The 25266-nt window shown below is 42.0% G+C and overlaps 1 protein-coding gene across 6 annotated transcripts in view; it reads right to left on the bottom strand.

The window, feature by feature from the left end:
- plekha7b (pleckstrin homology domain containing, family A member 7b) overlaps positions 1-25266 on the bottom strand; it is a 549182-nt gene that overhangs the window by 34737 nt on the left and 489179 nt on the right. For all 6 annotated transcript variants that reach the window (XM_068046273.1, XM_068046275.1, XM_068046276.1 and 3 more), the window contains 6 exons: positions 20517-20625; positions 17115-17338; positions 16749-16940; positions 13840-13957; positions 12228-12319; positions 11250-11447 (listed from right to left, as the gene is read on the bottom strand). In XM_068046273.1, the coding sequence (XP_067902374.1) occupies positions 11250-11447; positions 12228-12319; positions 13840-13957; positions 16749-16940; positions 17115-17338; positions 20517-20625 (933 nt within the window). The remainder of the gene's footprint in view (positions 1-11249; positions 11448-12227; positions 12320-13839; positions 13958-16748; positions 16941-17114; positions 17339-20516; positions 20626-25266) is intronic.

Raw genomic sequence — 25266 nt, 5'->3', positions numbered from 1 at the left:
AATACTGTAAATAAACTAACATATTTAAATTTTCGGGGTGGGGGTGGGGTGCTGCCATGAGGCCTTGCTGCCGCTGGCAATATGAGGCCCAGGCTTCGCAGCGTCCCGGAGGTATTTTCCACCCCTCCCGACCTCCACCACAACCCCCGACATCGGGTGGTCTGCAAAATTTGCCCCCATATATGTTTGAATTGGGAGCCAGAGAGTAAGATACTGTTTTTGCACAGTTTACAAAGGACCAGCAAATCTCAGACAGCAACTTACAGATTTTCGCATTCAATTACACATCCGTGTTTGCCTGAAGATACTGTCCAATCTGTGATAAATGATTGAGCACCATAGCCTCACTATTATTTTTACTTTAATTTGGCTCACCATCTCAGATGGAAACCCATCGTAAAAAAGTGTCAATATATACCTGTAGTTCCTGTTATGTATTTAGGTGGCACGATGATAGTGTTACGGCCAAGTGAGGAGGGGGTCACAGTCGCCCCTCTTACCCTTCCTCTTATTTGACCGCAACAGGGTTTATTCGTTTTAAACAGTGGTTGTGCTTACCACCTACGTGAGTGTTTTACCTTTACTGTGATTGTGAAAGAACCAACCGGACAGGTTTTCTTGTGTTTAAACAAGAACTAAGTTTTTTTTATACTTAACATCTAACCCGATTTTGATTTAAAAAAATAAAAAATACGCTACACATTCATGCACGTATTCACATGAGGATCACACACACACACAAATAGATTACAAAGTGGAAAGTAGGTTTTTTTGGTTGAACTAAAGTCCAGAATAAACAAAAATTAAATACACAGTCTGAGGCTGGATGATTTTCTGGTCTTCCGGCTGGAGTTGTATTCTTAAAGTCTTGGCTGGTCAAAGTGCACTTTGTGGCTGGTTGGCTTTGCTCAAGGTTTTCTTGGAGGCAGAATAGTAGCTGGCTCTTCCCCTGGTCTCTGGCTGTAACAGTCTGCAGACTTGGAAGGCCCACAATCGCAGACGGTTTTCAAACTTGATGTTTCCTGGACACAGAGGGAGAGAAAGAAAGAGAAAAAAAGAGAAAAAACGAGAGAGAGAAAGAGCGAGAGAGGGAAAGAGAGAAAGAGCAACAGCAAGAGGGGGAAAGAGCGAGGGGGGAAAGAGCGCGAGAGAACAAGAGCGCGAGAGAACAAGAGCGCGAGAGAACAAGAGCGCGAGAGAACAAGAGCGCGAGAGAACAAGAGCGCGAGAGAACAAGAGCGCGAGAGAACAAGAGCGCGAGAGAACAAGAGCGCGAGAGAACAAGAGCGCGAGAGAACAAGAGCGCGAGAGAACAAGAGCGCGAGAGAACAAGAGCGCGAGAGAACAAGAGCGCGAGAGAACAAGAGCGCGAGAGAACAAGAGCGCGAGAGAACAAGAGCGCGAGAGAACAAGAGCGCGAGAGAACAAGAGCGCGAGAGAACAAGAGCGCGAGAGAACAAGAGCGCGAGAGAACAAGAGCGCGAGAGAACAAGAGCGCGAGAGAGAAAGAGCGCGAGAGAGAAAGAGCGCGAGAGAGAAAGAGCGCGAGAGAACAAGAGCGCGAGAGAACAAGAGCGCGAGAGAACAAGAGCGCGAGAGAACAAGAGCGCGAGAGAGAAAGAGCGCGAGAGAGAAAGAGCGCGAGAGAGAAAGAGCGCGAGAGAGAAAGAGCGCGAGAGAAAGAGCGCGAGAGAAAGAGCGAGAGAGAAAGAGCGAGAGAATGAGAAAAAGAGAGAAAGAAAAAAGAGAGAAAGAAAAAAAGAGAGAAAGAAAAAAAGAGAGAAAGAAAAAAGAGAGAAAGAAAAAAAGAGAGAGAAAGAAAGAGAGAAAGAAAGAAAGAGAGAGAGAGAGAGGGCTGCTGCACACTCAGTTACTGCTTGTCTCTTTGTCCAAAGGAAACAAAACCAGCTTCCCCCGAGATGGACAGACGGTCACATGGCTGCTTCAGGTTTTCTGGAACCTTCTAATGAAATTGAAGGTTAGAAATTGGCTCCACATGCGCCAGGATGCCAACTTACACTTGGAGAGGGGTTTGCTCTTTCAAAGTCAATATGTTAGGATTGCCTTGACTGCTGTGCTAATGAAGCCATTTTAGGTAATTCAACCAATCACTTACAGCCATTGTCCTGGGTCCATGCTATTCAGACCACTGGCTCTGGGTGGATATTTTGAATATGAAAAGATGTTTCAGATGCAATTTGCGATGGCCATCTTGGCTGCGAGTGTTTTTGAAAGTTAACTGCAAGATTTTCTCCATTAAAAGTCTGATGTAAGTTTCCAACCGATGAAATTAAAATTTCTCATTTGGCCGATCGTGTTTTACTGACAATTGGATTTTTCAACATTAAATGTTATACAATGGTTGCTTCTAAAGCAGCAACTGTAACACCGTATTGTTGAGCATTAACACCTAAAAAATGGTTTCATCTGCTTGCAGTTACAGGTTCTGGCCACCAAGTGTCACTTTGCAACAATCTAAGTTTATCTTAGCCAGCAGCCAATGTTGCGATAAGTGACAAAGGTATAAGTTTTGAAATTAATAAACCAATTAAAAACGTTATTAATATTTCTTGACTCCTTACAGCTCACCAGACTTCTTCCTACCTCACCCCACTGCGATATTTTACCTCATACACCATGATCACAGAGCTTGTGCGTCTTACCCCCGAACCCACAACCCCTATTAAGTCACTAAACCACAACATTTCTACTCATCTGCCAGATTCTTACTCCCTTCACCTTTTGTTGGGGGTACCGCCTGCCTGGCCATCTTGTATCTCAGCTACATATTGCCCCACTCAAACAACTGCACTCTTCCTTCACGGCGCAAGTGAAGGTAAAAGATACCATGGGCACTATTTCAAAAAGCAGGTGAGTTTCTCCCTCATGTCTTAGCCAGTATTTATCCATCAAACAACAGCTAAAAACAAATTATCTGGTTATCACATTGCCGTTTGCAAATTGGCTGCCTTGTTTCCTACATTGTAATGGTGACTATATTTCATGCAATGAATTGACTGTAAGGCACTTCAGGACATTCTGAGGTCGTGAAAGGTATTATATAAATGCAAGTCTTTCTTTTCTTTTGATGCGACAGTGCATAATCACCCCTCGCACTCAGATCAGCAATCTTCTCCAGGACCATACCCTCTCCACTCCTGCTCTATCCCACAACACTAAGCAACAAATCATTTGCCATCTTATCTTTCCTTGCTCGAGTTTGACAATTAAACCCCCTCCTCCACTGAGCACCATTTACGTTAGTCCAGTTCCCTTTCTAATAGTGACATCTTCCCCCATCATAACTGCGATACCCCTCCCCGGCACAGTATCTTGGACACTTCATGTATTGGCCTACAATTACACCTCTCCTGCCCATTCCACAATGACAAGCGTCTAAGGCCTGCACAGCCCTGCCCTAGCAGCTCCTTGGCCCCACCCACTGAGCAGCACTTTAGCTGAACAGAGAAATTGATTCAGGCCTCATTCCCTTACTTCACCATAAAGGGAAATAGCTGCTGGCCCACAGTTAACCAAACCCTCATGGCAACGCAATACCCCTCACCATGGTACAGGGTAGTCACCCCCTAACTCCATGTAACTTCATCACAGGCCCTTGAGAAATGGTCCCCCCTAACAATCACCATCTGAACATGAGGTGGGGATTGGGCAGTTACAATTAACAGCTGGCTGATTAGATGTAGAGGTATCTGGAACGATTGAGAAGTTGGACTGATAAATGGTAAATGAATGTCAACGTATATAAAGTGTTGAGATTAGGGCAGGTTTTCCCCCATATAAATTGGACATGATCTAGGGTCCAGGTAAGCTACTTAAAGGGACAGGCTACAAATTTATGCTTTCCAATTCAAAAAACTCTTTTTGCTATTTTTCTCCTTTTCAAGCCAACTCAGTAGCTGAGGAGCTTTGCTGCATGGGTTTTAGGCTATCCTTTATTGTTTTGCATCTACAATCCAGTCTCCCTCTGGGAATTTTGCTGTATTTATTTTACTAAGTGGAAGAATGGAAGGATGCCCAACCAACATTTACAGGCAAACTACATACACAGACAAACAAAAAACTTAGCTGAAGAACACTGCAGATATGGGTTAAGATTCAACAGGAATATCATGGCAGAGCTGTTTGGTATGCTGTAACATGATCTGTAGCCAAATTGCAAAACAGACATGGAAAACCAGTGACTGTCAAGGTCACCACAACATTCAACTTTTACGCCTCAGAGACCCATTCCAAGCTGCCAAAGGGATCATCAGCAAAATCAATCAATCAATCTCCAGTGCACAGATGCATGAAACAGTTGACAAACAAGTTTTTGATGGAGCTGGCAGCATCATCAATATCTCCATGGACAAATGACAACAGCATAAGAGGGCACTACAGTTTTTCAAACAAAAGAATACGTCAAAGTTTAACAAGCCCCTGATTTCACCCCTGTGGCCCTATATGATCTTACACAAGAACTGTGTTTGTCAAGTGTAAGAACCATCATTCCATCAATGTGCAGCATGTCTGTAACCAGCTATATAGGATTGTGTCAATGAATGGCCACTTGCCAGGTAGCTGTCCAAATGCCTTTATCTTAAAACAAACCACTTTGACCCCTTATTTGGCCCAGAATTAAAATTTCAACATTGACCCTTAGGAGACGAAGACTACCGATGCAGTCACATACACCTACCAAGCAGAGGTATAATGAGGTGATCAGAGTTATCATTAATCATTAGGTAGGCATGTTAAAGCTGAGATTTAGATGCCTAGACAAATCAGACGGTGTCTACAATAGAGGCTGGTCAAACTCTCCCACATGATCTAGTCTGCATCAGGTTACACAGCTTCACCCTCCAACAAGGAATCAATACGGGACACTAAGATGATGAAAACAATGAACAGCAAGGATTAGTTGAGATCAGACAGAGGAAGCTGAAAATACACTTGACGAACCATCTTTGTCATGCTTACATTGAGAAGACTTTCTCCTAGGACGCCTGTCTTAACATTACATGAACAGTCTTCCCCACATCATCACCATTCCCTCAATAAATATGGGTGTACTCATTTTAAGTCATACGAACACCCAAAGATAGCATTCCTACCAATTGCTGAAATGTTATCCAATACAACAAGAACAACACTGTGGGTGTGGTACCATCTCAGAGTAAATAAAAGCAAAATATTAGTTGTTGGAATCAGAAATTAAAACAGAAAATGTTGGAAGCACTCAGCAGGCAGGCCAGCATCTGTAGAGAGAGAAACAGAGTTAACGGTCTCAATATTTACAGGGAGGCAGGGAGGATGCAGGTGAGCACAGGGAAAACCCACAAGGCCTGGAATGCGAAGGTCCTGCCAAATTTAACAGCAACCAGTTGCAGCTCGGGACTTTTGGGGACGGTTCCCAACAATCAGGAGCTAGAGATCAGAAGTTGATGGGAGTGGACGAGGAAGAGAATGGTAATCAGGAAAGAGTGAAAGAGCGATCGGGCTGGGGTTTGGAGAGAAAAAAGAACAGTAATCAGGTGCTACAGATCTGAGCCTGCAGGGATGGTGAAGGGAGGGGGGGTCAGCAATCACAGCAAGTGTCAAAGAGAGGCAAAAGGGAAGTCAAATGCTTCCTTGAGGAGCTGGGGGAGCACTCCTACTTCTCCTGGACCACCAGGAGTGCTCTAAAACGTACCAACATGTTGGAGCTGGTAGCTCTTGTTTCTGTTCTGCTGATTAAAATATTTCCTCTAGTGTAGGTAGGTGGTAAGAGAATTGAGGGAAGGTGGGGATGTGAGAGGGAAAATGGGCTTAATGTAGGATTAGTATAAATGGGTGGTTGATGGTTGGCGCGGATTCGATCGGACGAAGGGCCTGTTTCAGTGCTGTATCTCTATGACTATGACTCTATGACGGGTTACTGAGCCCTGAGAAACCTGGCCGGCAATGTTAATTTTGTTAGATGTGTAATAATTGCTAAATCCCAATTGCACTGTGGGAGCCTGATTTAAATCTTAATAAAGTGCCCTGCCTCTTAAGGGCAGGCTACGTGCACACCTCATCACCCAGCCCCATACAAATGGCAACAGGCATGTACGCGAGTGATTGGGGATGCATTCCCCGCTTTAAAAAATTTAAACCCTACCCATAGGAGGAGGAGGGGGGCTAATATCAAGGCTCAAGGTTGATGGCCTTTCATCAAGACTTTTGACCAGTTCTGCCACTTTTACAAATGCACGAGAAGCTGGGCTTTGCCCACTTCCTGGTGCAGGTACAGCCATTCGAGGAAGGGTATCAGGAAATTCTGATGTGTTGTCAACCTGAGAGAGAGTACCATCAATCGTCATTCTCTATACACCCCTGCTACTGAGCAATGTCTCACCACGCCCGCTGATCCTCACTTATCTGATGGATCAGAAATTAGATTATAAAAGGCCCTACCAACAACTCGCTCCACACAATCCCAATTCTGTCCAAAGTAGAAGAGAGAGCCTTGTATCAACAAAGAGCAAATATGGACTCCGCTGCATTAGTTATCATTTTTTGAGGCTAACTTTGCAGGCTCCAATGACTGCAGTAATCATGGATACTCAGTAATCACACCTTTCTTTAAAAAAAGGCAAGTTCTCCGATGTCCGGATTCAGGTTCCTCCTCTACCAACTGTCCCTGTTCACTTGTACTATGTCTATCAGCCAGTACACACTTCCCAACCTCACTCTTAAAATCTCCCAGGGTGGATATATTTCACTTAGTGCTTTGCCGGTTTTGAATGCACACTATGAGGTGCTGCTCTTTTGGATTGCAACTCAACGTCATGTGGCACACCCACAACAATGTGTGCCGAATAGGTAACATAGTTTGGTGCCAGTAAGTAAGTGAATAGGCTGATATCAAGAAGTGGCTGAACACATTGGAACAGAATAGACTATGGTTCCTGACAACATCCCATGTGTAGCACTGAGGACTTACATTCCAGAACTAGCCACACCCCTAGCCAAGCTATGCCAGTACAGCAATGTGGCACTTAATCAACAATAACCTGCTCACTGATGTTCAGTTTGGCTTCTGCAAGGGCCACTTGGCTCCAGACATCATTACAGCCTTGGTCCAAACAAGGGCAAAAGAGCCAAATTCCAGAGGTGAGGTGAGAGTGACTGCCCTTGACATCAATGCAGCATTTGAGCAATGGTGGCATCAAGGAGCCCTAGCAAAATTGATGTCAATGGGCAATAGGTGGAAAACTCTCCACTGGCTGGAGTCATATCTAGTGAAAAGGAAGATGGTTGTGGTTGTTGAAGGCCAATCATCTCAGCCTCAGGACATCACTGCAGGAGTTCCTCAGGACAGTGTCCAAAGCCCAACCATCTTCAGCTGTAATAACCTTCCTTCCATCACAATGTCAGAAGTGGGGATGTTCACTGATGATTGCAGTGTTTAGTTTCATTTGCAATTCTCAGGTCACAAAGCAATCCAAGTCCACATGCAGCAAGACCGAGACAACATTCATAAGTAGCAGGTAACATTTGTGTCACACAAGTGCCAGGCAATGAACAGCTCCAATAAGAGAGAACGTAATCACCTTCCTTTGGCATTCAATGGCATTACTACCATCGACTCTCCTACCATCGACATCTTGGGGTCACCATTAGCTAGAAACTTAACTGGACCCGCCACAAAAATACCATAACTACAAGAGCAGGTCAGAGACTGAGTAACTGACCTCCTGACTCCTCAAAGCCTGTCCACCATCTAAAAGGCACAAGTCAGGAGTGTGATGGAATACTCTCCACTTGCCTGGATGAGTGCAGCTCCACCAACACTCAAGAAGCTCAATATCATCCAGGAAAATGCTTGATTGACACCCTGTCCACCACCTTAAACATTCACTCCCTCCACCACCAGGGCACAGTGGCTGCAGTGCGTACCATCTACAAGAAGCATTGCAGCAAATAACTAAGGCTTCTTCAACTGCACCTTCCAAATCCACAACCTCTACTACCTAGAAGAACAAGGAAAGTGAGCGCATGAGAACACCACCAAGTTCTCTTCCAAGTCACACACCATCCTGACTTGGAAATATATCACTGTTCCTTCATCATCACTGGGTTGAAATTCTGGAACTCCCTACCTAACAGAACTCACCACCAACTTCTCAAGGGCAATCAGGGATGGACAATAAATGCTGATCATTCCAGGAACACCCACATCCAATAAATGAATATTAAAAAGAAACTTGTTCAACTTTAAAATGCTGTATATTGGGATACTTGTGAAAATAAAGATTCAGGCAAGCAAACAACAACTTCTATTCAGAGAGTTGTCTTTGATTAAAGTCACATATTTGCAGAGAAACCTGCAAATTAAGTACAAACTCAGTTACTAATTACAGAGCCCAAATACTTATTTTGAACAAACTGCAATGCATACATGTAAACAGGTGAGGTTCTTCAATGACAGCAGCAAACACATCTCTCCCCACTGTAAAACTATCCAATGACACACACGAAATACATGAAGTACTAAAGTAGGAAAATAGTATTTAAACTAAGCCTTAGAGTAACTGATATACAACATGCTCAGGCACAAAAATAGCTGACAACTGAAGCCATATTTATACATTATTTAGGTAGTCGTCATCAATTCATTTTGCTGAAGTTAAGCAAATAGTTCAACCGCTCTTAGTTACTGAATTGAAAATGCACAAGCACCAAATGTGACAAATTGGGGAAAGAGTGAAAAAAGTAAAGCAGAAAAGTTTCACCACTTTGTTTCAAAACCATATAGTTTGTCACACAGTCAGAAGTATTGAAAGTATATTCAGGAATATTAAATTGTAAGGGTTGCATGTGAATATAAGAGATTATTTGAATGTGTGCGTGTCTGTATGCGGGAAAGTACTAACAAATGAACAAACAGTCTGTATCCAGAACCAGGCCTCAATGTGATTGGGTTAATCATCAGTACATAAAAATACATTGAAAAATATTAGTTAAAATGATAATGAAAATCCATCACAGATTAATGTCTTAACTATCAGATTTATTTGCTTTTCATGTAATAGCAAACTACATTTGATGTGAGTTTATAGTTAAATAACAAATAAATGTCATCTACATTTTACAACCTTGTTGTTTCATTTGCTATTAGCTACCATAAAATCCAGAATATAAATCACACCCATGTACAAATTGCATCCTATTTTTGTGGTTGTTTTGGTTAAAAATTGTGTACTTCAAAAAAAAAATGAACATACCCTGGTATACAGGTCATGTTTTCTACTTATACATAATAACCTGGTAATGACGATGCAACTTATACATGGGATTTTACAGTATACAGTTTTGCTCTGGACATCCTGCAGTTATTTTACACATGATAAAAATTCAGTTTAGCACAAATGCTGGTGAACCAGAAAATGTACATATAAAACCATTTCTTAAAAGTGCAGGCAATTGATTTACGATATTAAGGGCACTTCTGCAAAATACACTCCAGATAATGAAATTAGGCGTTTTACAATTCAGTTCCAAGTGGTTTGATGTACATATCAATTTTTGTTTTCCCCATTCTTGACCCCTCTGGGTGTTAGATTCTACTGGGGTTATTTCTAGAGATAGGCAGTGATTTTGTACCAAGAATCAACACCTGCTGAATTCTGTACATTAAACAGGCAGTGTCCAAATGTGTGCAAATAATCATCAATGACCTAAAGCCTCTACTGCAAAATGTCATTGAAAATTATGAATTCAGGCCTTCATAAAGTAGTATTTAGTAATTCAAAATAATCAATGTGCTATGCTAAACCAGTACAATCCTGCTTAATTAAAAGCCAACTGAAGCAGAAACTGTGAACACTTGATAGCAAAATGTCCACTCATTACAGAACTTCTTACCTTTTGAGGATGTTCGAAACATTCAGGAATGTGGTAAATTGGTAACAGAAATCACTGCCTTTTAACTGTTTGACATAAGTATGCGTAAAATGACTTGATTTAAAAAAAATATTAGATCCAAAAGGGAACAGGTAGAGAGAGTACGGACCGGAAATGGGTTATAAGTACTGCATTACTATATTAGCACCACATTGCATAGCTATATGGAAACACAGTGAGGCCTGGTGAAACACAAAAGACAAGGGATCCTGTTAGATGTTACTGACAGGTAAGTAAAGATCTTAATAATGAAAGCATGAGAAATGGGTGACAGATTGCCAACAGTTGGGTAACTTGTGCATTGATTCAGATATAGAAGATTTGCATGGAAAAATCAAATGGTACAGTCTACAATACAATTATAATGCTACTACAGCTTCTAATACTGCACTCTAGGTTAACTGCCAATGAGTGGTTTAATTGCAGATGGTTAGTGACGGAGAGGGATCACCATTTACTTACAAGATTTCTTTTCTAGGGAAGCAACACATTGATTGTACTGACTGCTAAAGGGCATTAAGCAACAATGCTGCAATCAGTACAACAACAGTGAACCTTATCAGTAACTACAGTTGAAAATCCACATTCATCAATGGCAAGGTACCTGGCTATCAAATATTATAGGTCAATTTGTTTACTTCGCAATCATTGACAACTGGAATTATTTATGTACTTTATTAATTCTAAGAAGAATCAAATAAAGCATTTTAGTTGAAATTTGCTGGACAATAGTATTCAACAATAGTAAAACACCAATAAATGTTTCCTAATTCAATTTAAATAGATTTTTTTTTCCAGTACAAAATTACATATTTGGCATCTTCAAATCCTAGAAATGGTTTTCAAAAATAATTTCATTTTTCTGTTTAATAAAAAAAAATTGTACTTGTCATAAAACTGCTGCAGAAGGTTCCAAAAGGCTCAAGCTGCTCCATGCATGAAATGGTTAACTATTTGAGCTATAGTGAAAGCACATTCTATTAACGTAACAGTTTTTCTCCAGTGGACTACTATTCCAAATCCAAAACCATCTAATAACTCTCAAACTCTGCTCAAACTGCACAGTCCTCATACCAACTTACCTGCAATGACACCAGATAACCTTCCCACATTTCATAGCTGATAAAAATGAGCATCTACTCATTTTATTAATTATGCTATAATTGTTAATAGTTTTCATAATCCTTTCAGATTATATTTAACATTTCATCAGTCCCATTATTTAGCTGGATCCTTCTTCTGGCAAAAGTACACTTCCTATTTATCTCAGCTATCACATTCCTTATTTACTACTATACTTTTTGGAGGAGCTAACGTACTGAGCCAACATCAGCAGAGAATGGTCTGGAAGAAATCCGGGATGCAGTAGAGTGCCGTTCTCCAAGACTTAGCGTTCTCTTTCGCTCGCGGACCAAAGCCTTCTGATGCCTCTTCATACGTTCCAATTGCTCCTCTGCACTCATTCTACCTCTTTGGTGTTCTCCATAGAGACGTTCCAAGGCACTCTTTGGCCTGTCCTGCACCAACAACACCATAGGGAAGGGAGGGAATGAGAAGTTATTTTTCTAGGTCAATAACACAAATCAACATTTTTAGCAATTACATTTTGAATTGTTTTATTCTAAATGTGTGTATTTTTAAAATTGATTAAGCCATTATTGCAGCACTTTAAATTAACTCACTTTAGCGAAGGCGACATTAGCTTCAGTCTTTCCAGATTCTTTCTACCCTGGGCAGTGAAGTGGAACAGCATAATACAGATTGCAGTGGGAATAGAAATGTCGCTATGTGATTCTACTTAAGGAGCAGGCCTTAAAGTTGGACTAAGTTCCTCAATGCACAAGGACTTTTTAAATTTACATATCTTGTGAAAATAGAGAGGGCTCATTGGGAACAGACCATATTGCTTTAATATCTCAGTACTCAGAACTGTTTTCAATGTTAGCAATGTGCATACTTAATCTATTAGTTTCAATGCATTAAAGGAAAAATGTACCTCAGGCAATATTTTTTATTGTGGTATAACAGATTTCTTGTTCAATGCTCTTAATTCAACATCTGAAATTACGAGCACCACCTGACATTTCTCTGCAATTAATCTTCGTATTAAACAACTCAAAATTCTCTCTCACGTTTGGGAAAACAAAACCTATAATTGCACTGCTAAGTGCTTCAAGCAAACATTATATGAAAACTTAATATGCCCATCATTACAACTTAAGGGAAAATTAACTTGCTGTATAGGGAGGAATTTAAGTGCAAGTCAAATTAGAAATAGATTAAAGGAATGTTTTTACCTTAGAGCTGGTTTCAGTATTTTTCCGCCTAAGTGTGACATAAGACGCTATGGTCGAAGACTGTTGCAGTCCTGAATTAGATGATGCCAACCCTGAAAACATTAAAATAGAGATTACTTTTTCTGAAAAGGACTTTCTCCGTACCTTATAATAAGTAAAAAGGAGTAAATACCAAGCATTAGTTGCACAAGTGTGCAGGGCATTATCCTACCAACATGTTGCACCAGCGTTAAGAATTTGACTTTCCTCAAATTTAATAGCTCAGAGGCAAGGAGACTATCTGAGTCATACAGAGACATATAGGCTCAATTACCCATCTCTGATGAGTTAGCAGATCTCAGCAGGGTTACTGGTAGATGCACTACAATTAGTCACTCTCAAGTTAGGCAAGCTGAAACTTGGCCAGGGTTACCAGTCCTGATGTGGCAAGGTGTATGACTATCAAGTGAGGACAAGATTGGGCTCAGTTATAGTGTCCTCACAGTCGGGTTTCCTGCTGACACTTTCAGTTTCAAAGCTTACATGCGCATCGTGACCACTTGGGCAAGTTAACCATGGGCGTTACGAGTCAGCCCAGAGCTTCAGGAGAGGAAGCAAGGTACAGAAATTGGAGGAGTAATTTGGAGCAAGAAAAATTATTTTGTAAAAAAATCTGGATCTTTTTCCACAATTCCAGGGAGAGGGGGGTTCCCAATCTGACCATCAGAATGCCCAGTGTGCACTGGCTGCAGGATGATATACTTGAGTTGAAATAGCCTTCATTGTTATAAATCAGAAATTCATATGTCTGAATTGTAATCCGTAATCTATTAAGTCTTGCATATTGCATTCATTTTCCCGCTTACCTCCTTTCACATTTTAGGTATCACACTTCAGACCTCACCTTTTGACACACATAAGCAATATCAGAGATCTGCTTATGACTCCTGATGAAATATTATGCAGTGAAAATCTTTCCATTGGTCTCCTGGGAAGTGCCAGGTATCGTTGAGATGGCATATGAATGACCTACTTCTGCCAATGTCACTTTGCAAACCCAGGTGCTAGGAACCACGACCGTGATGTGCGAATTTTACCTTCCCGTTTTCCCCCTTGAGAAGCTCCTGGTCTCTGCTGTGAACCTCACCACAGCATGAATGTATGTGAAACATGCACCCATTTGTTGGTGTTGCACCCACCCCCCACTACATGTCTTTTGAAACAGCTCTTCCCCCAATACCTCAACTGGTTATGGCTGTAACTAGCTAAGCAATGGAAAATAGCAAAGTCCCAGGCCTGATCTCCTGTCCATGTAGAGTTAGCTGACCTTGGCCAAGCAGCAGCAGGCTGCAATAATTAGCTTCAGACCATCCCCTTAATTAGGATACAGAAGTGTTTATATCTAGTCATCTGGAATGCAGTCAAAATTGGGTTCAGCTGTGACTCCTTTCCCTGTGGAATTGGCTGTCTACACTCACTGCTTAGGCTCACAACACAAGAAGAATGGACTAGGCAGTGGAAGGCACATGTTGAACCAAGCCCAAGCAAGAAACCAAAGCCTTCAGGAGTGGAAAAAACTAGCAGTAAAAGGAAACAAAACATCTTGAACACTTTGCTACCTGTCCTAACCTACCTCTGCCCAGCAGTGTCTGCAATCCACCGTCTAGACCCAAGGCTCCAGCCGTGGTCCTGTTGAGCCCACTTCCCAGTGATATGAGTTCAGGTTCGCTCATATAAGTACGTAGCTCGGACTGGAAGAAAACAATAAATATAACACTTAAGAATCCATCCATAGAACTCTCCCACAACCATTTCCAGTACAAACTATTCCATAAATAATATCAATAGTCAGTTGACAGATGATATCCAAATGACAGGCCGTATTTCCACAATCCGCAATGCCATCTGATCAATCAGTAAAATTCACTGGTCAGCCCAGAGCTTGAGTACTGTGTGCAGTCTGGTAACTAAAGTGATCGAGTCAATGATCTGACTTGTGGAGAAATTTAGGATTTCAGCCTGGAAAGGAGGATCCCGAGAGGCGACTTCATATATAGGTTAGTTAAATGAATGGGAAAGATAAATCTGGAATATTATTTAAATTGAGTTGTGGGAGCAGTACAAGGAGCCAAATGAATAAAAAGTAAATTTGGATGAACATTGGGATTTTTAAAATTCATTCTTGGCACATGAGCGTCACTGGGAAGGCCAGCATTTATTGCCCATCCCAGATTACTCTTGAACTGAGTGGCTTGCTCGGCCATTTCATAGGGCATTTAAGAGTCAACCACATTGCTGTGTGTCTGGAGTCACATGGAGGCCAAACCGGGTAAGGTCAGCAGATTTCCTCCCCTAAAGGGGATTAGTGAACCAGATGGATTTTTACGACAATCCAGTAGTTTCATGATTATTAATGAGACTAACATTTTATTCCAAATGTATTAAGTGAATTTAAATTTCCCCAGCTGCCATGGCAGGATTTGAGCAAATGTATCTGCAGCATTAGTCCAGGCCTCCGGATTAATAGTCTAGTAACATTAACACCATGCTATCGTCCCCATTCTTTTCTTTTATTCTTTCACGGGATATGGGCAATGTTGGCTCGGCCAGTATTTACAGCCCATCCCTAATTGCCCTCGAGAAGGTGGTGGTGAACCGCCTTCTTGAACCACTGCAGTCCATGTAGTGTGGGTACATTCACAGTGCTGTTAGGAAGAGAGTTCCAGGATTTTGACCCAATGATAGTGGAGGAACAGCAATACAGTTCCAAGTCAGGATGGAGTGTGGCTTGGAGGGGAACTTGCAGATGGTAGTGTTCCCATGCATCTGCTACCCTTGTCCTTCCAGGTGGTAGAGGTCACGCATTTGGAAGGTGTTGTCGAAGGAGCCTTTGTGAGTTGTTGCAGTGCATCTTGTAGACGGTACATGCTGCTGCCACTGTGCATTGGTGGTGGAGGGAGTTAATGTTGAAGGTGGTGGATGGGGTGCCAATCGCACAGGCTGCTTTGTCCTGGATGGAGTTGAGCTTCTTGAATGTTGTTGGAGGTGTACTCATCTAGGCAAGTGGACAGTATTCCATCACACTCCTGACTTGTGCCTTGCAGACAGTGGACAGGCTTTGGGGAGTCAGAAGATGAGTTATTCACCGCAGAATTCCCAGCCTCTGACCTAAAGCCTGGTTACCCGATCCGAACTCTACTTGACCCGACTACATGTGTCGGGTTCGGGTCAAGTTGGATCTATATTCTGAGTCCAGCATTCAGGTTTGGGTTGTGTTGGGTCGGGCTGGACAGTGCTGCCTCCGGGAACTCATGGGATCAGGTTCAGCCATGGTTCCCCGCAGCTCGATCTGCAGGAATAGCCTGCTGCCGAAACGGATGAACAAGATCTCAAGTATTACCATTTGGACAAGGTAGAGCACAATAACATGTTTGATATCATTAAACTTATTGTGATATTTGTGGCAGGTCGGGCGTGAAAAAAAATTAAAGGACTCGGGCCCGGGTCAGGTTGGCTATGGTTGGGTTGGGCCCGGATCGGGTTTCAATTTTATACCCGAGCAGACCTTTACTCTGACCTGCTCTGTAGCCATGGTACTTAAATGGCTGGTCCAGTTCAGTCTCTCGTCAGGGGTATCGCCCAGGATGTTGATAGTGGGGGATTCAGCAATGGTAATGCCACTGAATGTCAAGGGGAGATGGCTGGATTCTCTCTTGTTGGAGATGGTCATTGCCTGGCACTTGTGTGGTGAGAATGTTACTTGTCACTTATCATCTGAATGTTGTCCAGATCTTGCCGCATATGGACACGAACTGCTTCTGTATCTGAGGAGTCATGAATGGTGTTGAACAATGTGCAACCATCAGCGAACATCCCCTATTTTGACCTTATGATGGAGGGAAGGCCATTGATGAAGCAGCTGATGATTATTGGGCCGAGGACACTACCCTGAGGAACTCCTGCAGTGATGTCCTGGGACTAAGATGATTGACCTCCAACAACCACAACCATCTTCCTTTGTGCTAGGTATGACTCCAACCAGTGGACAGTTTTCCCTGATTCTCATTGACTCCAGCTTTGCTAGGGCCGCTTGATGCCACACTGGGTGAACTGCTGCCTTGATGTCAAGGGCAGTCACTCTCACCTCACCTTTACACAAAAAAAGTAATCAACATGTGAAATGACTTCCAGGACAGCAATGGAGGCAAGAAACCTGAACCATTTAAGAAGCAATTAGATGCTGGAAATTGAAAACTGTTGGATCTTTTTGGATGGATGGATTTAGAAGGGCCAAATAGCCTTTCTCATCCATAATTGCCTTGTGGTGTGCAAAATTTTACTTTCTTTAGACAAGTTGAATTTCATTTTGTACTGCACTACATCTTAAAATTGTCTTCTACAAGTACTTTGCAGTTGTAAAAAAAACAATTACTACAATGACTTGGTGTGAAGAAAATTCAATCAGTCTTCACTATATGCAGTCATCGAATGCAAATGGACATTTTCCTGATATTGATAGGAAGTTATACTTCATTTGCTTACCTTGTAATCTCCATTCACATACTGGCCATACTCCCGATCTCTCTTCCTTTCATCAGATTGGCGTTTCAGTCCCCGGACTGATGTGTGTCGGATGACTGTAGCATCTTTTGGAAGAGGCGGTACAGCTGGTGGCTGGTCATCAGGACTGTACATGTCAGGGAGAGGTGGTCGAGGAGGTGCCTGATCGTCCAGCTACATGAGAATTTTAAAAATAGGATTAACGAGTTTAAGAAAGAGATATTAAGATGATGGTAGATCTGTACAAGACACTGGTAAAGCCTTCTGTTTTTGAAATGAAAATTTCAATTATTTCATACCCAAAGAAAGGTCATTCTGGCCTTGGCAAACTTAGAGAGAGAGACTTACCACCTTTGGATGTTGTCTGAACTGAGGCAGGGGTTGAGGTTTGAACACTGGCAGACGAACAGACTGTTGCTGAGGTTGAAGTTGTGTTTCCACAGGCCCCAGAGATGGTAGCACTGGACTGACTGGGGGACTCAGCTGGGTAGTAGTTTTCCCCTCTTGCATTGTGAGTGTATTTATTACAGAAGGCACTGTTGAGGAAGGCACTGAAGGCACAGTTTTTCTCTCTACACAGAACAAACAATTAAAGTCTTAGTCTCAATCAGGAAAGGAGCAACATTAATCTAAGGCTAGCTTTTGCTTTTATTTAGCAGCATTAATGATTGGGCTAATTCCTGAAAATTTTAAACAATAACAACTTGCATTTATATAGCATGTCTACCTTAGTAAAACATTCCAAGGCACAGGAGCATTATCAAACAAAATCTGACGCCAAGCCACATAAGCAGATATTAGAACAGATGAAGAGGTAGTTTAAAGGAGCATCTTGAAGGAGAGGGAAGTGAAGAGGTATAGGGAGGGAATTCCAGAGCTTAGGGCCCAGGCAGGTGAAGGCACAACCTCAATGGTGGAGCAATTAAAATCAGGGATGTGCAAGAGGCAAGACGAGGACAGAGATCTTGGAAGGTTGTAGGGTTGGAGGGGGATATGGAGATAGGGAGGGACAAGGCTATAGAGGAAGTTGAAAACAAAGATGAGAATTTTAAAATTGAGGCATTGCCAGACCAGAAGCCTATGCACATCAGCAAGCACAGGATGATCACAATATGTAAGCTGTCCTCCCCACATGACAGACTTTGGCTTGGGGTAACCAAAGAACACATTTTCACACTTTGCTCCCTTTGTTTGGAAAGACACAAAGACAATTGGACTGACATGTCCATTGACTTTCTCTCCCTCTTGAATGATTCTCTTTTGATCTGGGAATGCAAATAGGTTCTGTCCAGTACCTCAGTATGAGGTCAAGGTCAAGAGTGAGGGTTTTAAATAGACAGTGAAGAAGGGAGTTAGTCAACTACTGCCAAAGCCAGCTTGAACTAAGATGTATTGTCGCTACCTTCAACAGTTAGCAGTGATAAATATCCACTTCAGATTCAGTTCTCAAGGGGATAAAATTCAGGTTCTACAGAAACAGGCATTTGAACTTAACACTGCCAAACAATAATCACAGTCCTTTGCATAAATGAAATTATGTAAGACTGCAACATTGTTTGATCTGCATAAGAGAAAGATTAACGGCAGTCACCATTATTGTCTTGCATGCCATGAACTGGTGATAGATGTTCTATCTTCCCCTCACTGGACTGCCAAGGGATCAGGTGATAACCCCCAACTATCAATTGATCAAAGTTAAAGGCATTAAATTAGCATATAGCGGAACCTTCAAAAGGCTGCTCAAGATAATTATTAAAACCAATTTCATACCCAAATTAATGTAAATTGAATTAGCTCAGCTAATATCTACCAAAATTAGGAACTTGCTTCAATTTAGGTACATCAGATTTGAGCTGACACATACATAATAGCTAACTGTCCTGCTTCATTTTGTCACAATCTCGAGTGGTGATTCAATTATGCTGCCAAACTGTACACTAAATGAGAGATTTCAACAATGCTAAAGATGATGGATAAAAATAGCTGCCTTTTTGAGTTGCATTCTGCCATGTTATTTCATTCTGGGTTACAAATGACATAATGTTGAACCATCAAAACTTGAGTTACAAGTAAATCTGCATACATCCCAATGGAGAAGCAAGAGTTACGGAATACTAGCAAAGATCACCAAACCAAAAGACCTGTATTTGTGATTGAATATGCTTAATTCCTGGTTCGGTGGATTTTCTCTCTTTTTAACTTCAATATGGCTGAACTTCTGATGAGATTGGTAAACAAGTTTTTTTTATTTCCAAGTAAAGTCCAATGTAAAGGCCAAGATGGTAAGAAATAGATAAAAATATTTTTTTTTTTCAAATAATGATGCCCTGAAATAAAAACTGAAAATGCTGGAAATACATTAGCAATCTGCCAACAGTCTTAAAAAGTTAATGCTTTGAGCACAGCACTTCTGTCAGTACAAAGTGCCTGGGCTAAGACAGTAAGGGAGCTGGGGATCTCTTAGATAATGTTTAGCTGCCGACTGTAAGGGGGCTGGAATCACTTGTTGACATTTAACTAAAAGAAAAAAGACTTGGATTTATATAGTGCCTTTCATGACTTCAGGACGTCCCAAAGCGATTTACAGCCAATGAAGTACTTTTGAATGATGTAATGTAGCAAATACGGCTGCAATTTGCACACAGCAAGCTCCCACAAATAGAAATGTGATAATGAGATAATCTGATTTGGTGATGTTGATTGAAATAAATATTGGCCAGGTCACCAGGGAGAATTCCCTTTCTCTTCGAAATAATGCCAGCTGAAAGATCAGATGGGGCATTGGTTTAAATTCTCATCTGAGATACGGCACCTCCAACAGGGTAGCACTCCCTCACTACTGCACTGAAGTGCTGGTCTAAACTTTTGCGCTCAAGCCTCTGGTGTGGGACTTGAACCCACAGCCTTGCTGCTGAGGCAAGAGTGCCACCAACTGAACCACGCTGATTCAGTAAAGGATCTGGAATCACACGTGTTTATCTGCTGCCTGTAAGGGAACATGGATGCTGTTCAGCTGATAACTGATAGGGAATTGTGGCTTCTTAAACCTGGGTAAAATCATTTTGTTTCACAGTACAACACATGTATATCACTCATTTCCAAATCTTTGTGTGGAGATCAAAAAAAATCCCAAAATATAACAAATGTCTATCACATTTCTCGTAAATGTTTTAAAACATCACACAACAAATTACTTTGAAGTACCTTGCTGCTTTGAATGCAATTACATTGCTATGTAAACAAGCAAGGCAGTAATTTATGCATGGAAAAACCCCACAAACAGTAACATGAATGACTCATAATTTTACTTTGGAGGAGTGTTGGTCAGAACTCATTGCTTTTCTTCAAATGACACATGGGACATTCAGGGGATAGGTTTGCATGGTGGTGGATATGGGGTTGCAGTGTTGTTTCCCAGTTACAATTTTGTAGCCTGTCCCTGATATTGTGCATGCTACCTAAGGGGAAAACAGCCTTAGTTTAAGATCTCGACAAAGAGACAGCAACTTGTTCAGTCCTGCACTAGTGTGCCAGCCTAGGGTTCAAGTTCTGGAGAGAGACTTTAATAACAATCTTCTGAGCCAGAGTCATAAGTGCTACCAACAGAGCCAGGCTAAAAGGATTCCCAGCAATTTTATTTTAATTGAAAAAAAAACGGGGAGGTGAATGTCAAAAGATGGCAGGTGGAAGCTGTTGTTACATAATGGTAAAGGAAACCAGACACAAACAAGTTCCTAAACTTGTACTCACCAGGATTCTGTATGGATTCAATAATCATTTTATAGTTGTTCTTGTTCACACTGAGGCCTCCCATAACATCCTCAATCCTCCACAGATCCTTTCTTATCTGTTCTTGATCCTGAATCCAGAAAATAAATCATCAGTTTACAAATTCAAATTACACAAAGCAACCCTTAGGTTCGGCACAGGGACCAGAGACTGAGAATAACCTTTGCTCTGGAATTTTATCAGTACAAGGCAACTAACTGTTATTTAAAGGAGCTGCACAACATAGCCATGGATAGCAAAAGTGGGATCAATATGTCGACTTTGTTAATAAGTTGATAAATTAGCCTGGATGCTCAGTTGGTTAAGGTAATGTGTTGCACCATACAAACCAAGCAAATCCCAGGTTTGATCTCTTGTTTGTGCAGAGGTAGTTGTCCTCAGCCAGGGTGTCGGCAGGGCTTCTGCAATTGGCCTCATTCCATCTTGGTTCAGGCAAAAGTCAGCTAAAGATCCCATACCTGGGCTGGAATTTTGTCAGGGTGGCAGTGGTCCTGACGTCGGGCTGGAAAGCCAGGGGCAACCCTGCCTCGGCAGTTCTGGGGAGTGAGGACCGGATTTTATATCTATCAGGCAGCTGACGAGCTCACACTTTTCAGGGTGAAGATCCCACCTCCAAGAGCTGCCAGTCAAACGGGGAAGGTGGGGGGGGGGGGGGGGCGGGGTGCTGCGGGTGCAGTTGGTAAGGGCAAGGGGCAGTGTTGCCACAGGGACAGCCATTGTTGGCCGGGAGAGACCACAGAGTGTCTGATCAGAAGGGGACTCCACCCCAACCTAAGCCTGTAGGGAGGCTGCCAGTGTTTACCTGGCAGTCTCCCCAAGAGGCAGAGGGCACACCCGCTGCTAGTAAAGTGCCAGTGGCGATAGTAATAAGCCCTCAATTGGCCACTTAAAAGCTTCAATTGGCCTCTGGGTGGGAGGGCCATTCACCACCTTCCCACTCCTGATAAATACCATGGCAGCATGAAGGCAACGGGCACATTACCAACCCTGCTCTCCCACTTGATTTTTCACACCCCATCGATCGCTTCTCCTCACTCCCAGCCCACTACTTGAGGCCCTATAACACGCCAGCCCTGACTGCTATCCAATAACCCATGCTGGAAAGTACATGTGTAAGCATTGACTAGACAGGGTTAGGCTTGGCTTTGATGCTCTGCCCCATATTAGTTGAGCAGCTTAACATATCCTGTCTGAACTTACACATGAAGAATGATAACTGTGGCAAGAAACCGGAGGATGGCAAACAACAGCAACAACAACAACAACTTGCATTTATATAGCACCTTTAACATAGTGAAGCATCTCAAGGTGCTTGCCAAACCACATAAGGAGATACTCGGACAAATGACCAAAAGCCTGGTCAAAGTGGTAGGCTTTAAAGAGAATCTTAAAAGGAGGAAAGGTTTAGGGAAGGAATTCCAGAGCTTAGGGACTCGGCAGTTGAAGGCATTAGAATCCAGATGTGCACGTGGCCAGACTTAGAGGAGAGTTGTAGGGATGGAAGAGGTTACAGAGGTCGGGAAGGGTTAAACCATGGAGGGATTTGAAAATAAGTATAAGAATTTTAAAATCGAGGCATTGCTCAACCAGAGCCAATGTAGGTCAACCATAACAGGAGTGATGGGTGAACATGACTTGGTGCGAGTTAGTTTACAGGTAGCTGAGTTTTGGATGAGCTTAATTTTACAGAGGGCGAAAGATAGAGACTGGCCAGGAGCGTGTTGGAAAGTCAAATTTAGAGGTAAACAAAGGCATGAATGGAGGTCTCAGCAGAAGTTATACAATTTTGCCGGGCCTAATTCAACATCTTCAGGAAAGGCTAAAATGGTAGAGAAAAGGAGGAAGGGAAAATACATAAAAGAAACATATAATTTTAAAAACACAGTTTTGGGGTGAGAATGTAGAGCAAAGCACACCCCACTATTTTAGAAGGAAGTGAGAGAGAAAACAGGGAATTACAGAACTGTTAGCCTTACATCAGTAGTAGGGAAAATGTTAGAATCTATTCTAAAGGATGTGATAAATGGACACTCGGGTAATAATGATCTGTTTGGGCATAGTCAACATGGATTCATGAATGGGAAATCATGTTTGACGAGCCTGTTGGAGTTTTTTGAGGATGTTACAAACAGAATTGATAAAGGGGAGTCAGTGGATGTAATATGCTTGGATTCTCAGAAGTCTTTTGATGAAGTCCCCCACAGGAGGTTGGTTAGCAAAATTAAAGCACATGGGATAGGAAGTAATATACTGGCATGGATTAAGGATTAGTTAACAGGCAGGAAAGAGAGCAGGAATAAATGGGTCATTCTCGCATTGGCATGCTGTGGCTAGTGGAGTACCGCAAGGATCAGCACTTGGGCCCCGGCTGTTCACAATGATTTGGATGTGGGGATCAAATGTAATATCTCCAAGCTCGCGGATGACACAAAACTAGGAAAGTGTGTTGTGAGGAAGATGCAATGCAGCTTCAAGGGGATTTGGACAGACTTAGTGAGTGGGCAAGAACATGGCAGATGGAATATAATGTGGAAAAATGTGAGGTTATCTACTTTAGTAGGAGGAACAGATTTGTAGAGTATTTCTTAAATGGTAAGAGATTAGAAAGTGTAGATGTACAAAGGGACCCTGGTGTCCTTGTCAATAAGTCACTGAAAGCTAACATGCAGGTGCAGCAAGTAATTAAGAAGGCTAATGGAATGTTAGCCTTTATCGCAAGAGGATTTGAGTACAGGAGCAGTGAAGTCTTGCTTCAATTGCATAGAACCTTGGTTAGACTGCACCTGGAGTACTGTGTGCAGGTTGGTCACCTTACCTTTGGAAGGATATTATTGCCATAGAGGGAGTGCAACAAAGGTTCTCCAGACTTGTTCCCAGGATAGCGGGACTGTCCTATGAAGAGACTGGGGAATCTGGGCCTGTATCCTCTAGAGTTTTGAAGAATGAGAGGTGATCTCATTGAAACCTACAAAATACTTAAAGGGATAGGCAGGGTAGATGCAGGTAAGATGTTTCCCCTGGTGTGGTAATCTAGAACCAGGAGACACAATTTCAAAATAAGAGGGAAGCCACTTAGGACCAAGATAAGGAGAAATTTCTTTACTCCGAGGGTTGTGAATCTTTGGAATTCTCTACCTCAGAGGGCTGTGGAATCTCAGTTATTGTGCTTAAAGCAGAGATTGACAGATTTCTAAATACCAATGTGTCATGCAGGCCCCCACCTGATAAGAATGAGACACATTAATTTTGCCATATGAACATTGATTTTTAAACAGTCACTGGAGTAAAGAAAGAACTTGCTTTTAAAAAAAAAGCACCAGACCCTTGACTGGAAAGACATTTGCATAGTAACATGCAGTACTTGGAAAGGACAAAGAGTCCACTCCCTGCTCCAATGTAATCCACAATGGACTTTTGATTACCAGATGTTGAAGGTGGAGAAGCTGGCATTCCAGGTTAACTGCTAAAATGGCCGAATACACACAAAGACCTGGTCAGACCAGTTTAGTCATATGACTAACTGGCTGTTAGACTTTTTTGAATTTGAACTTGCCACAGAGTTTTAAAACTCAAAGTTTTTTGCTCCTGGACTGGAAATGACCTCTCTCCTGTCTGCTCTCATCTCGTTCTCACCAGCTTCACAATCCATTGAAGACATATGAACCCCGAGAGAGAAAAGTCTCCTACAGTGAACAAGGTTTAAGAAGAATACTGGGCCCCAATGAAAAGCAAGATCTACCTACAAGGAAGGACTACAGCGAGCTTGAAGCACAGTAACAAAAACCCCTCTTCAGAGATTGCCTCAAACCTCTCCACTATTTTTCTTCTGCTCTCTTCTGTCTCTATTCGCATGCTAGCGTGGGGTGCGGCATGTATCCGTAGGTGTTGGATGAATTAGAGTTTAAATTTTAATAAATTTCACTTTTCTTCTTTAAACCTAAGAAGGCCCGTTTGTACTCATTTCTTTGCCTTATAATTGGAAAGCGGTGAACAAGGATTCACCAAGGGGAACTCAAAACACAGTGTTTAAAAACAAAACCCTGTTAATAAGATCAGGTGAAGGCTAAAAGGGACACCCTAGACGCCTTTCTCACCTGGTCGTAACAAATGACAAAAATGGATATGGGGATAGCGTGGGGGGAAAAGAAGTGAAGTGGATGATGAGCCATGATTGTATTGAATGGCCTATTACTGCTCCTATGTTCCTATGTTAAAAGAAGCAAATGTCATACTCTACATGGCTTTCTTTTCTAGTTCATATTTTTTGGTGAATTTTGTGCTCGTCACAGTTGTACCTAGACAGTGCAATTTTATTCCCCATATATTATCATGCTCCTAAAGATCAGCTAAAGCACAGGTCAAATTTCAGAATAAACCTGCTTCAACTCTGCTTTAACATGGTGCTTTAATTGTAACTTCTAAACTGTATCTCCCACTGCAGTACTGGGAATTTATCTACTTCCTTACAGATTGAAGATGGTCTCAGTTAGACTACACTAAGTGTGCATAATTTCAGCTCTCCATTGTTGCTGTATCCACTTCCCATATACACTAGATGGCTGGCCACAATGAAAACAGTTACAAAATAGAGCCACTTCCATTGGAAGCTTTTTTGTATAATAAACAGGTCATTAAATTCTCAAACTGTAAGGGCTCTTCGAAGATAATCTAATCAAAACTAAACACACTGGAGCATATTTTGGAGTCTAAG

The sequence above is a fragment of the Heterodontus francisci genome, chromosome 14 (genome assembly GCF_036365525.1).
Source record: "Heterodontus francisci isolate sHetFra1 chromosome 14, sHetFra1.hap1, whole genome shotgun sequence".
Classification (NCBI taxonomy): domain Eukaryota; kingdom Metazoa; phylum Chordata; class Chondrichthyes; order Heterodontiformes; family Heterodontidae; genus Heterodontus; species Heterodontus francisci.
Note: the sequence above shows the minus strand (reverse complement) of the source record. Positions and strands in the feature narration are given on the sequence as shown.